This window comes from Kryptolebias marmoratus, linkage group LG7 (assembly GCF_001649575.2).
Source record: "Kryptolebias marmoratus isolate JLee-2015 linkage group LG7, ASM164957v2, whole genome shotgun sequence".
Classification (NCBI taxonomy): Eukaryota; Metazoa; Chordata; class Actinopteri; order Cyprinodontiformes; family Rivulidae; genus Kryptolebias; species Kryptolebias marmoratus.
Window position 1 is genome coordinate 21,794,843 of NC_051436.1, and position 13,622 is coordinate 21,808,464.

Below are 13,622 nucleotides of genomic sequence, written 5' to 3' on the forward strand. Positions count from 1 at the left end.
CTGCCCTGCTCTCTTTTTGGAGCCTCTCTTTGCATATTCTCTAAAAGTTGCTCGCTCGGAACAGGCGGAATAGACCTGGAATTTTGGCTGTTTGGATTCGCCATTGAGAAGTACCAGCAAGACTTTCGAGGCAGACGGAAAACACAAGTCGGCCTGACACAAAACAATTATTGTTATGCGAATCTGGCTCTCTTGTGACGGCCTTGTCTGGACAGCTATCTTCAATTTCTCCCTGGATTTTATGTAAACAAGATGCTCTGCCCCCTCCCTTGCCTACGAACATCTGTGGATCTGCTCTGGGCTGGCTGATAAACATTCCATCATATTATCAAAGACAATGGCCTCTGTGATGTGATTCATTGACTTCTCTGTAAACACACACACACACACACTCATAGAGCCATACAACACACAACACACCATCTTCCACCATCTCCTCAAACACACACACACACATTTTCCACTGTCTCTGACTCGTCTCTGTCACCCCACTCGCACTCCCTCTCTCCCTTCCTTCACTACCTTAGTTTAGTTATCATAGCAATTCTTATGTTGGCTGTCAGCGGGCCTTTAGTACTAATAGTTAGCCTCTTGGAACCTTTAGTTTAGCATTATCATGTTTTAGTTTAGTTATCTTATCATTTTTCATGTGGGCTGTTAGCGGGCCTTTTTGGTACTATTAGTTAGCCTCTTGTACCGTTAGTTTAGCATTATCATGTTTCAGTTTATGTTAGCTTATTTAGCTGATTGTTGTTCAGTTTTAACTTTATCATGATTTCCTTGAGATTATCTTAGCTACTATTTTGACTATCTTAGCTCATGTTTAGATATGTTTAGTTTCATGATTTTATTTAGATTACCTTATATTTCATTTAGATTATACATGATTGATGTTTTTTATTTCTGTATTTCTATATTTGATTTTGATGTTTTTATCTGGATTTGATTCTGTACCTGATTGTTGTTGCTGTGTTGTAAAGCACTGAATCGCCTTGTTGCTGAAAAGTGCTATATAAATAAATTTCACTTCACTTCACTAATGTAAATTCACAGGATTTTAAGCAATACTGACCATTCAATTTCAGAATTATAGTTTTTTACTGACAATCTCTGACAATTTCAAACTACCTTTGCAGTCTTCTAGAACTCCATCTCCCTGTCCAATGCATAGCTCATTTTCACAAGAAGAAACTGGTAGTTCTTGTAACTGAAATTAGAAAGGTTAGGCACAATATTACAGTGTAAAATGAAGATTGCAGGGCAGAAAATTACTTTTAACAGGTTAGAAAAGGCACATTTGATTGGCAGTTCATAAAAAGTAACAAGAACTTTGAATCCACCAAAAGGGGCACTGTGGACTTTCTTTCCAGTCCTAAAGGAATGTGGTTACTTTTCTTTGTTGCCTGTAGAAACCAAAATTCAATCAGATGAGCTTAACCAAGTCCTGGGTGTGTTTTCTTCTCAGAGTTTAAATTCCATCAAACATCACAGAACTGACACTGGTGGATGCCGTTTCTGAGCCAGGAAGTCTACGTGTCAGTCTTGGAGAGCTGGTGGGAATGTAATTTTTGGTTAGTCAACAAGAAGCGATTAGTTTATGGCTGTCTTGAGGTTTAGAAAAAAAAANGGGTGGGGGGGTGCATGATTAATGACCATTCTTAGTTTCTTGGTCTGAGAAGATCAAGTGAGAGACATCTGGTTTGCCCTTCTAAACACTGATGAAACAGTCCATTTACCTTAGGCTGTTAATGCAGAAACACCTGCTAACTACTAAGAAACAATCATTCCTACAGCAATGCCTTATTGCAAAGTAAGTGGTAAACTTACAATTTGTAATAGACTGTCTCAAAAATCCTGAAATGCAGCATTTAGTTTCACTTGAGCAGTCGTCATCTTCGTCACTTCTATAATATGTTTCTGGCCAAGTGGTATGCTGAAGTACCACCTAAATTCAATAGGAAAAACTTTAATTGTGCTGTGTTTAACATTCATATTCTGCTCATCACTTTAAAAGTACTTAATACATTAGCATGTTTGAAAAAGAAAGTCTTATATTATTTTTTTTTTTTTTTTCTCTCTCTACTCCTGGTGGAAGACGGACGTGTCTCTTTTCTCTCTGTCTCACTGTCTTCTGAACCGCCCCCCCCTCGCTGCCTCAGAGCCTGTCTTTGCTTTTTATGGATCTGGTCAGCTGGTCTCTCAACGTACTTGATCAAATTTTCTCGATGGGAAGGCTGACCAAAGGAGAGCCAGCTTGCCCTGAGAAGACATTCTTTGCTGGATACACGTTGGATTCCTGGAAATGTTGGAATCCTGTTTGTCTATCGAGTCTGTCTGTGGAAGATGTGGAAGATCTTTATATATTTGGATTTTTGATAACAGGATTTCTGCTGTTTGGATTAGGCAGTTACCTGACTTATCGTCAAATTCGTTTGATGTGTTCGGCGATCAACAATCAAACTGTGATGTTACGGGAGCAGAATCACAAGTTGGATGCAATCGTTTTACATGACCGCAGATTGAATTGTGTTTCTGGAACTCATAAATAATATGGGTTACATCTTTGAGGAAGTTGCTTTGCTTGAATTAAGGCAGAATGGTCCTGGAATTTGTCTGTTTGAATTCGCCATTGAGAAGTATCAACAAGACTTTCAAGGCAGACAAAAACAAGTCTGCCTGACCCAAAACATTTACTGCTTGTTTGTGAATTGGCTCCCCTAGGCTGACCTTGGTCAGCTATATCAATTTCTCCTGGAACTCTGTAAACAAGATGCTTTGCGCCTCCTCTGCCTAAGGACATCTGTGAATCCGTCCAAAGCTCGCTGATAAACATTCCATCATTATCAAAGACCTCTGTGACGTGATTCATGGACTTCTTTACAACCACACACACGCACATCCACACACCACACTGCCTTCCATCGTCTCTACACACACATACGCACACTTTCTGCTGTTTCTGTCATCTCTCTCACTGCAACCCCCACCCCCCTTCCTCCTTCCCCTTCCCTCTTTGTCTAGCTTAGTTAGTAATTATTACGTCGGCTGTTTTTAGCGGGCCTTTGGTACTATTTAGAAAGTTTGGTACTGTTAGTTTAGCTTTCTCATGTTTTTAGCCTTCTGTACACTTAGTTCTGTACATTTAGTTTAGTTTATCTTAGCTCATACTTTAGATATTGTTAGACTGTTAGATTCCTAATTGTTGTTTAGTTTAGCTGCTATTTTGACTGTCTCAGCTCATGCTTAGATATGTCTGGTTTTTAGATTATCCATTATTCCATTTAGATTATACATTTAGATATGTTTAGTTTATCTAATTTAGATTATTTGACAATCTCAGCTCATGCTTAGATAGTCTGTGTGAGGATTTGGATTTTTTGTGTTTTTGGTTTTGTTTTCTTTATTTATTCTTGTGATTGTTTTCAGTTTTTTTTTTTCCTGTTTATGTTCCTGCTCCGTATTCACTTCACCCCCGTCACTCTTTTTGCCCTCCTTGCCACGCCCATCTCCACCTGTCTGTAATTATCTCCACTCACCTGTTTCTACTTACTTCGTCACCCTCAGTATTCAAAAACCCAGTCACTTCTCTCACTATCTGTTGGTTTATTGTTTGTCCTTTGTTGGTTGCAGCTGTCTCCATGCCTTGGTTCCCTGATATCTTGTTCCGCCGTGCTTATTGGTTTTTGTTCTGTTTTTGTTTGCTGCCCCGTCAGCTTTTGTTTTGTTATTTTTTCCTTAGTTAATAAATCAGTTTATTTTTTACTATGAGTCTCCACTCAGGGTTTTTTTCCGTGTCCTGCGATCCTGACAGTCTGTTTTTGTGATTTTGTTTAGATTATCCTATGTTTCATTTAGATTATACATGATTCATTTAGAATACATGGTTGTTGTATTTTTCTTTTGTGTTTCATTCTGTATTGGATTCTGTTTTTGTTTCTGTTGTAAAGCGCTTTGTATCGCCTAGCTGATAAGTGCTATATAAATAAATCTCACTTCACTTCACTATACAAAAGACGTTTGATGAAAATGATGACAGATGCAAAACCATATTTCCAGTTATTTAAAAATTACCTCTGGACCTAGGGATGCTTTCTCTTTTGGAAAAAGCAGGGGTACAGCATTTGGCCGCTGAGTCACCAGTGCCCATATTGGGGTTTCGTTCAGGCCTCGTCTAAGCTGCTTTATTTGTCATGTGACACTTCCGAGAAACTATTTAAACACAATGTGTATACAAAAATATTAATAATTCATGTTACATGATAGACAGGAGACAGTAGAATTAACAGCCAATGTAAAAAGATGAGTCTTTAGAAGCGAGTTTTGGCAGACCTCAGAGAAAGTAGCAGACTGTTCCTCAGCATAAGAGCTGAAGCTGAAAAACTTGTCTCCTTTGTCCGTGAGCCAATCCGAGAAACAACAAGTCAATTTGTTTGAAAAATCTCAGTTTTTAGTTTTGATTATGTTTATATAAAAAGCTTAACAAGATAAAGAGATGCCAGACCATTTAAACATTTAAAAAAGTGGTAAACCTGCACCACTTTTTAGCCTCCTATGATTCAAACAACTTGTATTTAAAGAAAATGTCATTTAAAACGTAAGTTTAAGAAAATAAAAAACATGCAAAAGAAATGAAAGCCAAGTCACTGAATGAAATAACAGCTTCTCAAAAAGCTACTTTCTATTGTTGTCTGTGGCGCAAAGAATGTCCCATGGATATGCCAAGCTCAGCACTTTTTCTATTTGAGTATTAGAGAGCCTGGATTGTCCTTCAAGCTGCAAAAACAGAACACAGTAAACTCAGAAAAAAGCAAAAGATGGCTACAATACAGTAATACACATACTGTTCTATTTTTCTAATTGGGGGGCATACTAGATTGATTGTTTCCTCCATGTCTAGGTCTGGGCAGTCCTCCAGGGTGACAGTTGCTGTTTAAGGACTGCAGGGCCACCAAGTAGAATATAAACAAGAGCAGGGCTGAATCCTGACAGGCGTGGTCCTCCATGAAGGAAAGAGTGGCCTATCATTCTGCCAGCCACTAAAAACATGTCACTTTCAACAAGAAAGTGAGAGGCTGATGGGACCCAATGGCCAGATTCTCCTTTGAAAAGCGATGTAACAATAGTGTTTCCTGTTCAATACATCAATAATTTAATACAATACATAATACAGATGCATAAAGATAAATGTTTAAGCCTATACTGCTTCACCAGGTAAGAAAGACTTTGGCTACACAGTAATGTTTTATGGAATTCTTAGAATTATCATAATATCTTCTTATCACATTCACAACAAGACATGAAGCTGAATGTTGAGTTATCATGACGAACTAACAATTGTCATGAGTAGGGCATGGTAGCAGGTCCAAGCGGCAGCAGATGATTTAAAGTCTCTTTAATGTGGACACGAAAAACTACACAAACGGAACTCGACACAACTCAAACACAACTGACAAACCAACACCCGAGAGTGAAAAGGGACGTGCTTAAGTAGAGGGGGGGAGTGACGAGCTAAATTGCACACAGGTGTGAAACAGGGCAAGGCAACAAGGACCAGACTAACAGAAGCAGAAGAAAAAGAAGCCACACAAGGTCCAGATAGCAAGCAGATTGACACATGAAGGAACAAGCAGAGACGGTGGAGGTCAGTGTAATGTGTTTGCAGATAAGTCCATGAATCACGCCGCAGAGGCCATTGTCTTTGATAATATGATGGAATGTTTATCAGCCAGCCCAGAGCAGATCCACAGATGTCCGTAGGCAAGGGAGAGGGCAGAACATCTTATTTACAAAAAATCAAAGAGGATTTGAAGATAGCTAGCCACCAATGCCAGCACAAGGGAGCCAGATACACATAACAATAATTGTTTTGGGTCAGGCCGACTTATGTTTTCCGTCTGCCTTGAAAGTCTTGCTGGTACTTCTCAATGTCGAATCCAAACAGCCAAAGTTCCAGGTCCATCCCGCCTGTTCCGAGCGAGCAACTTTCTCCAAGATTTTTCTCCCATTTCATTCCTGAGTCCAGGAACCGCATTTAGTCTACGATCCTGTAAAAGGATCGCATCCAACTTGCAATTCTGCTCCCGTAACATCACAGTCTGAGTGTAGATCGCCGAACTCATCAAATGAATTTGACGATATGTCAGGTAACTGCCTAATCCAAACAGCAGAAATCCTGTTATCAAAAACCCAAATATATAAACATCTTCCACATCTTTCACAGACAGACTCGATAGACGAACAGGATTCCAACGTTTCCAGGAATCCAGGAATACCAAAAAGGCCCGCTAACAGCCCACATGAAAAATGATAAGATAACTAAACTAAAACATGATAATGCTAAACTAAAGGTTCCAAGAGGCTAACTATTAGTACTAAAGGCCCGCTGACAGCCAACATAAGAATTGCTAAGATAACTAAACTAAGGTAGTGAAGGAAGGGAGAGAGGGAGTGTGAGTGGGGTGACAGAGACGAGTCAGAGACAGTGGAAAATGTGTGTGTGTGTGTTTGAGGAGATGGTGGAAGATGGTGTGTTGTGTGTTGTATGGCTCTATGTGTGTGTATGTGTGTGTTTACAGAGAAGTCCATGAATCACGCCGCAGAGGCCATTGTCTTTGATAATATGATGGAATGTTTATCAGCCAGCCCAGAGCAGATCCACAGATGTCCGTAGGCAAGGGAGAGGGCAGAACATCTTATTTACATAAAATCCAGGGAGAAATTGAAGATAGCTGTCCAGACAAGGCCGTCACAAGAGAGCCAGATTCGCATAACAATAATTGTTTTGTGTCAGGCCGACTTGTGTTTTCCGTCTGCCTCGAAAGTCTTGCTGGTACTTCTCAATGGCGAATCCAAACAGCCAAAATTCCAGGTCTATTCCGCCTGTTCCGAGCGAGCAACTTTTAGANGGGGGGGGGGGGGGGGTCGGGGGGCGTGTTTAGGAGACAGAGAGAAAGAGACAGAGAGAAAAAACACGTCCGCCTTCCACCAGGAGCAGAAAGAAAAAGGTCTGAGTTAGTGTGCCCAGTGAGGGTGCTGGAGGCATCATTGCTACTGCTGTGGGTATACGACGTTCAGACCAGCTGTTTTTGTATTATGGAGGTCCAAGGTCAGTGGGAGAGATGCTGCTTGGAAAGAGGACAACCTGGGAATGTCACTTGGGGCTTGCTGCTTAACAGCTACCCTTAGACTCATCAACGCAAGAGAGAATTCCTGCAATGTCTCTTCTTGCTGTCGTTGAGAAAAGAAAGCCTCCTGTAAGGCAACATAAGAGTTTGAGCACCCATAAAGCTCCTCAAGCACAGCAATTATTCTGGCTGGATCCCCCATTCTGCCCTGGGATGGAATTTTATTTCCTCACGCGCCTCTCCTTCTAGTTGGTCAAATAAGAAATATCTATCCATCCATCTATCTATCTATCTATCTATCTATCTATCTATCTATCTATCTATCTATCTATCTATCTATCTATCTATCTATCTATCTATCTATCTATCTATCTGATCCAGCTCAGATAGATGGCAGGCCCTCATGCAAGCTTGCACTTCCTCTAACCACTCCACCAAGCCTATACTTTTTCTTCCTGTGAAAAAAGGGACATTTTCTATCATGGGGGACAAATACCAACCTCCCCATTTGTTGGGCACTGGCATTGGAGTTGGAGGTAGATGGAAGAGCAAGAGTCTACTTAGTTTTGCATTTTCTGCCCTTAACTGCAGAATTACCTCCCTCAATTCCTGCAGCTCTTCATCCATAGCTACAGCTTAAATGGAATTGAAAACAAAACTAAATAACCAATCTAATAACAGCATCCAGTGAAAACAGTAGAAAAAAAGCCAAAAGATAGCAAGAAAAATCTCTCTTACTCACTCTTCTTCCACTCTCCCACTCACAGTCCTCTCACAAGAAGAAGAAAAAGAAGAAGAAGGACTATGGTTGACGGAGTTTTCCAGCAGAAAAGTCAGTAAAACACTGATATTATTTAGCTACTGTAGGTAGGCGCTGTTAGAAAGATGAATGCTTTTACTGTGCCTTATTTTGGGGGGGTTCATGGGAATAATACGATACTCTACTGCGGTCAAGCCAGGTGACTCAGTACCGCAGTATGAAGACACACTTTTGGAACAGCGTCCTTTGCACGGACAGACAATACCAATGTAGATATGCTTACCTATAATGCACAGCACCACATTTTGCAAACACCTAACATAGCATATTAGCACAAACACTCCATAGCAACTGTCAAATACAGTATTGGAGGACTGATGATTTGGACTTTTTATGCAGACACAGAACCTGGGCATCTTACAGTCACTGAGTTAACCATGAACTCCTCTGGAGACCAAAGGATTCTGGAGTCAAATGTGTGACTATCTGTCTGACAGCTGAGGTTTGGGTTGAACTGGTCAGCTACTCTAGGACAGAATGACTGAAAAAGAAAAGGTTCAAGGTGCTGTAAAGGTCCAGTCAAAGTCCAGATCTCAACCTGATTGAAATGCTGTGGTGGGACTTTTGGAGAGCTGTGCAGAAACAAATGTCTGCAACCTCCAATGAACTGAAGCAACTTTGGAAAGAAAACTGGATCAAAATTTCTTCATCTTTCAATTATGTTAACTGTCATCAAGTTGGATTTGTTTTCAGTTCTGTTATAAACTAATAGCACAATATGACTTTTGGATAACTTATTTGTTTGGTGTTTTTTAAACCCATATTCAGAAATTAAGCTGAGAGACTTTTATGTTTGTTTATGTGTATTTAAATCTGTTTTTATGGGAAGTTACTGTAATTCTGTACAACAGATTTGATAGGTATCTCTACTGTTCTTGCATCATATTTAACACCATTGTTTAATAAATATCTTCCCAATGGATTTTAGGAAGACACTTATCTAATAAAAGTATAGTGATTCAAACTAAAAGGCTGAATTAAAAAAGGAGATACCTAGAAAAATAGAATGCTTTTATAGTGTTTATTTGTAAAAAGATCAAAACAAAGGAATATCTCACAAATAAGTAGGTTCACTTTTGGTCCTAGGTAAGGGTAGCTTTAATCGATCTTTAAATCATGCTTTTAGCAAAGAAAACAACAACAACAACAACAAAAAAAAAACAAGCTGGATTTTCAGGACATTTTTATTCAGTTGCCATCTTTAAAGCAACAATGAGAACTGGCTAATTAATATTTTTGTTTTAAATCTACCATTTATATGACGTTTCAAAAGTAGCCAACACATAAAAGACTAAATAGGATTTATTTCTTAAGGTACTGCGTATAGTGCTGTAACATTAATTAGCTAATATGTATAACTTTGTTATGTAAATAAATGGGGGTTTCTTCCTAGAAATTATTCACTTGCAAATGATCAGAGTACTTTAAGAATACTGAAATCCTTTCTAGCAGCCCTGAAATGGCAGCTTACTGTATTTTTTTAGAAGTATGCCAAGGTTTTTGACTAGCTTCTGTACTTTAACCTGAAATGTAGCTAACATTATTTTTATGATTTGTGATTTCAGGTTTATTTGGTGTTTTTTTCACCCATATTTAGAATTTAAGCTGGGAGACTTTTATGTTTGGTTATGTGTATTTATATTTATTTTAATGCGATGTTACTGTAATCCTGTAAACCAGATTTGATAAGTATCTCTGTTACTGACACTGTTTTTTTCTACCATACTTAAATTGTATAAGAGCATAAACTGTACCTCAAAAAGGCAAACTTCAGTTTAATATTTTATAAGTTGTTACAATATGTGCAAATGTGCATTATTTCACTAATATCTGGCATCAAGTACCTTTCTTTATGAGTATCACACTTGCACTAACATTCATAAATCATCAGCCAATAAAGGCATCATATTTAGGTACAGTTAAATAATTATTACCATTAAAACGATGTAATATAATGTATGATAAAGGTATTAGTATAATGAAGAAACAGACATTTTATCTCTTTTCTTGTGTGTGTGAGGAAATACATATTTCTAAAGGAGCTTTAAAAACATGAGACATCAAATCCCCAACTTAACTAAAACAGCGATTTTTATCTTTATGTAAATGAAAGAAAAGAAACGAATGAGATTTTAGCATACAATTTCAACGGCCAAAAAGGTAACGAGATCTTGAAACCCCAAATCTATACATATAACATAAGAAGAAAACCAGAACTTGTTTTTATAATTATAACTCTACCATCATTAGAATTCATAGTGAATTGTACTCCATTATTACACAGTTCAAAGATGACCTCACATTTTTTTGTAACAGAACAGAAGTCCAGTAATCCTGTGGTCAAACACTTGAGACGTTTAAAAATTAGGTCCAGAATATTACTCTCTTTTAAGTTTCAAAATTATAAACAAAAATAAATTCTGTCAAAAAGACAACATTTACCCAGTCTTTCAGATTTTATCTGTGGGAAATAAGCATAACATGAATTTGACCTCTCTGGAAACCTCTGTGCATGGTATGAAAGCTTAAACATTCATATTTATACAACTGAACATTGATGGAAAAGTCATGCATTGTTTTTAAAGCTTGGCAGAAATCAGTTTCTTCACAGCGCGGTGAAAGTCATCATAACCACAGTGACCAGCAGAGCTGTAGGTGAGAAAAGACAAACACAAAAAGCTTATTAGGATGTTTGTTGTTACTATTTTTAACTAAATCTAGCGGATTCAGTAACAGTTAAAATAAATAAATAATAACTACTGGATATCTTGTGCTTACCTGGAATAAGTGGCTGCTGGTAGATGACTGGATAAGCACCACCAATCAAATTGGTGGTATTGGCATTAGGATCTGTCAGGTTTACCCGTGATGTAAATATTTTTAATTGTGGTGTTCCGAACTCTCCAGTTCCTTAGAGAACATACAAAAGAACAAAAATATCACTGATATGTAATATAAATGATTTTTCCTTCACAGTCTGTGATTCTGGATCAAATCTGAATGTTGTGGGTGCACAGGGTGGTGCTTACTGGCGTTGTATGTTCCATTAAAAACTGACAGGGAGTATTGTGCAGCTCGAGTTAGTGTGTCTGGTAGCTCGGCCACAAACGTGCACTGGACTTTTCTTGAACTGACTGCACCCTTCACATTGCTTGCATTCAGCTGGAAGGGAAAAATAGATGAATAAACTGCAGATAAAATAATGAGGGTATTAAATTACAATAGACTTATTTCTTGGGTCCATGATTGTCATGAAAATACAGTTCACCTGTTCAAAACTCAGCTGACTGTTGTTGAGGGTGGCAGTGAGGAATGTCACATTGCCGTTGTTGTTTGCACAGATGTAGGCTCGGTGGCTGCCGTTCTATGTTGTTAAACAGAACATAGATGTTACTCAGATAGATGTCTTCAATCTAACTCTAGAAATGGCTCAGGTTTGAAGCTCCTAGTACTTTTATTTATAATGGTACAACATAATTTACCACATTGTTGGAAGTTGATAGTCCACCACCAATATAGCCATCTGTCTCTCCTGAGAGCTCAAAGCCAAATATTTGACCACTTTGCTGCTGGGCAGAAATGAAAAAGCATTGGTTTCCTGTAGAGGGGTCGCATGTCTTTGGTTCAGCTGCACACAGCTTTGAGGTTCCACAATTTTCCCTCGAAACAGGTGTCTGCAAAGGTGATGAGAAACATTTAAGTCATACACTTTAAATATTATAGAATGAAAGTAACAGTATACTTTTCTTTTCTTCCCTACTCAGTATTTATTTGTATTTTTGCTTTTCTCACCGCAAGAGCTGCCACTGGAATCTGAGTTGGTGCTGTTGTAGCAGCGGTAGTTGCATTGGGAGTAATCTCATTGGTGACAATGGCATTAGAATCTGACAGGTTTACCCGTGATGTAAATATTTTGAAGTCTGGTGTTCCCAGCATTCGAGTACCTTAGAGAACATACAAAAGAACAAAAATATCACTGATATGCAATATAAATGATTTTTCTTTTACAGTCTGTGATTCTGGATCAAATCTGAATGTTGTGGGTGCACAGGGTGGTGCTTACTGGCGTTGTATGTTCCATTAAAAACTGACAGGGAGTATTGTGCAGCTCGAGTTAGTGTGTCTGGTAGCTCGGCCACAAACGTGCACTGGACTTTTCTTGAACTGACTGCACCCTTCACATTGCTTGCATTCAGCTGGAAGGGAAAAATAGATGAATAAACTGTAGATAAAATAATGAGGGTATTAAATTACAGTGAACTTAACTCTTGTGTCCATGAAGACCTTGAGCTGCACACTCTAATACTTTAACTACACCCTACCTACCATTATTGTCATGAAAATACAGTTCACCTGTTCAAAACTCAGCTGACTGTTGTTGAGGGTGGCAGTGAGGAATGCCACATTGCCGTTGTTGTTTGCACAGATGTACGCTCGGTGGCTGCCAAACTGTGTTGTAAAATAGAACATAGATGTTACTCAGATAGATGTCTTCAATAAAACTAGTAATAGCTCAGGTTTGAAGCTCCTAGTACTTTTATTTATAATGGTACAACATAATTTACCACATTGTTGGAAGTTGATAGTCCACCACCAATATAGCCATCTGTCTCTCCTGAGAGCTGAAAGCCAAATATTTGACCACTTTGCTGCTGGGCAGAAATGAAAAAGCATTGGTTTCCTGTAGAGGGGTCGCATGTCTTTGGTTCAGCTGCACACAGCTTTGAGGTTCCACAATTTTCCCTCGAAACAGGTGTCTGCAAAGGTGATGAGAAACATTCAAGTCATGCACTTTAAATATTATAGAATGAAAGTGACAGTATACTTTTCTTTTCTTCCCTACCCAGTATTTATTTGTATTTTTGCTTTTCTCACCGCAAGAGCTGCCACTGGAATCAGAGTTGGAATTGCAGCTGTTGGTGTTGTCACACTGTTTCCTGCTCCCATTGTTGTCCCGTTGCTTGCCAAAGTTGCTGTCATATTGGCAGAATTTGTTGTACTATTTCCTGCCACATTAGTTGCCGGAATTGTTGTGACATTGGCGAGATTCATTGCAGTAACTTCTGTAACCATTGTCATATTTGGTCCATTTGTCATGTTGGTTCCTGGCGTTGTCACATTTGGTGCAGCGGTTGTATTGTTCTGACCATAGGTGCCCATAAATCCCCAGAACAGTGGAACAAACAGGACACTGAGGAGCAGTCGGTTAGCCATGCCTACAGGGGAGGAAAAGCTTAATTAAAGAATAAGATTTTCTTAATTATCTTCACTTAGATTAATTTTTTTTCTAAAACTGATACTGAACATAGATAATGAATCGACTTAACATTGCATTTACAAATGTTTAGGGCACATATATTGCTATTATAGTGAGAAGTGAAGGTAACAAAAAATTTATTGGTAACAAGACTTTTTGTAAAAATTTGGGTTAAATGTTATATAATTTAGAAAAATCTTTAGTGTAACTAAATTTTAAACAACATTTGAATTTTTTTCTCATTCGTTTATTTTGTAAAAAACAAATCTAACAATATTTTGCTTATTGTTGTTACAATAAATTTATTTCATTTTCATTTTTTTACTGTGCATCTCCAGGGTGTATTATTGTGTGTGTATATATATATATATATATATATATATATATATATATATATATATATATATATATATATATATAT

The 13,622-nt window shown here is 38.2% G+C and overlaps 1 protein-coding gene across 1 annotated transcript in view; it reads right to left on the reverse strand.

Moving 5' to 3' along the window:
- Window positions 1–9,112: 9,112 nt before the first annotated feature.
- The window catches only part of LOC108245254, a 5,349-nt gene continuing 839 nt past the window's right edge, over window positions 9,113–13,622 (reverse strand). Inside the window, exons 2-11 of the mRNA XM_037976648.1 lie at window positions 12,820–13,160; window positions 12,510–12,701; window positions 12,298–12,393; window positions 12,008–12,140; window positions 11,737–11,888; window positions 11,427–11,618; window positions 11,213–11,308; window positions 10,974–11,106; window positions 10,723–10,854; window positions 9,113–10,593 (exon numbers count right to left, since the gene is read on the reverse strand). Of these exons, the coding sequence (XP_037832576.1) occupies window positions 10,550–10,593; window positions 10,723–10,854; window positions 10,974–11,106; window positions 11,213–11,308; window positions 11,427–11,618; window positions 11,737–11,888; window positions 12,008–12,140; window positions 12,298–12,393; window positions 12,510–12,701; window positions 12,820–13,158 (1,509 nt within the window). The 5' untranslated portion in view covers window positions 13,159–13,160 and the 3' untranslated portion in view covers window positions 9,113–10,549. The remainder of the gene's footprint in view (window positions 10,594–10,722; window positions 10,855–10,973; window positions 11,107–11,212; window positions 11,309–11,426; window positions 11,619–11,736; window positions 11,889–12,007; window positions 12,141–12,297; window positions 12,394–12,509; window positions 12,702–12,819; window positions 13,161–13,622) is intronic.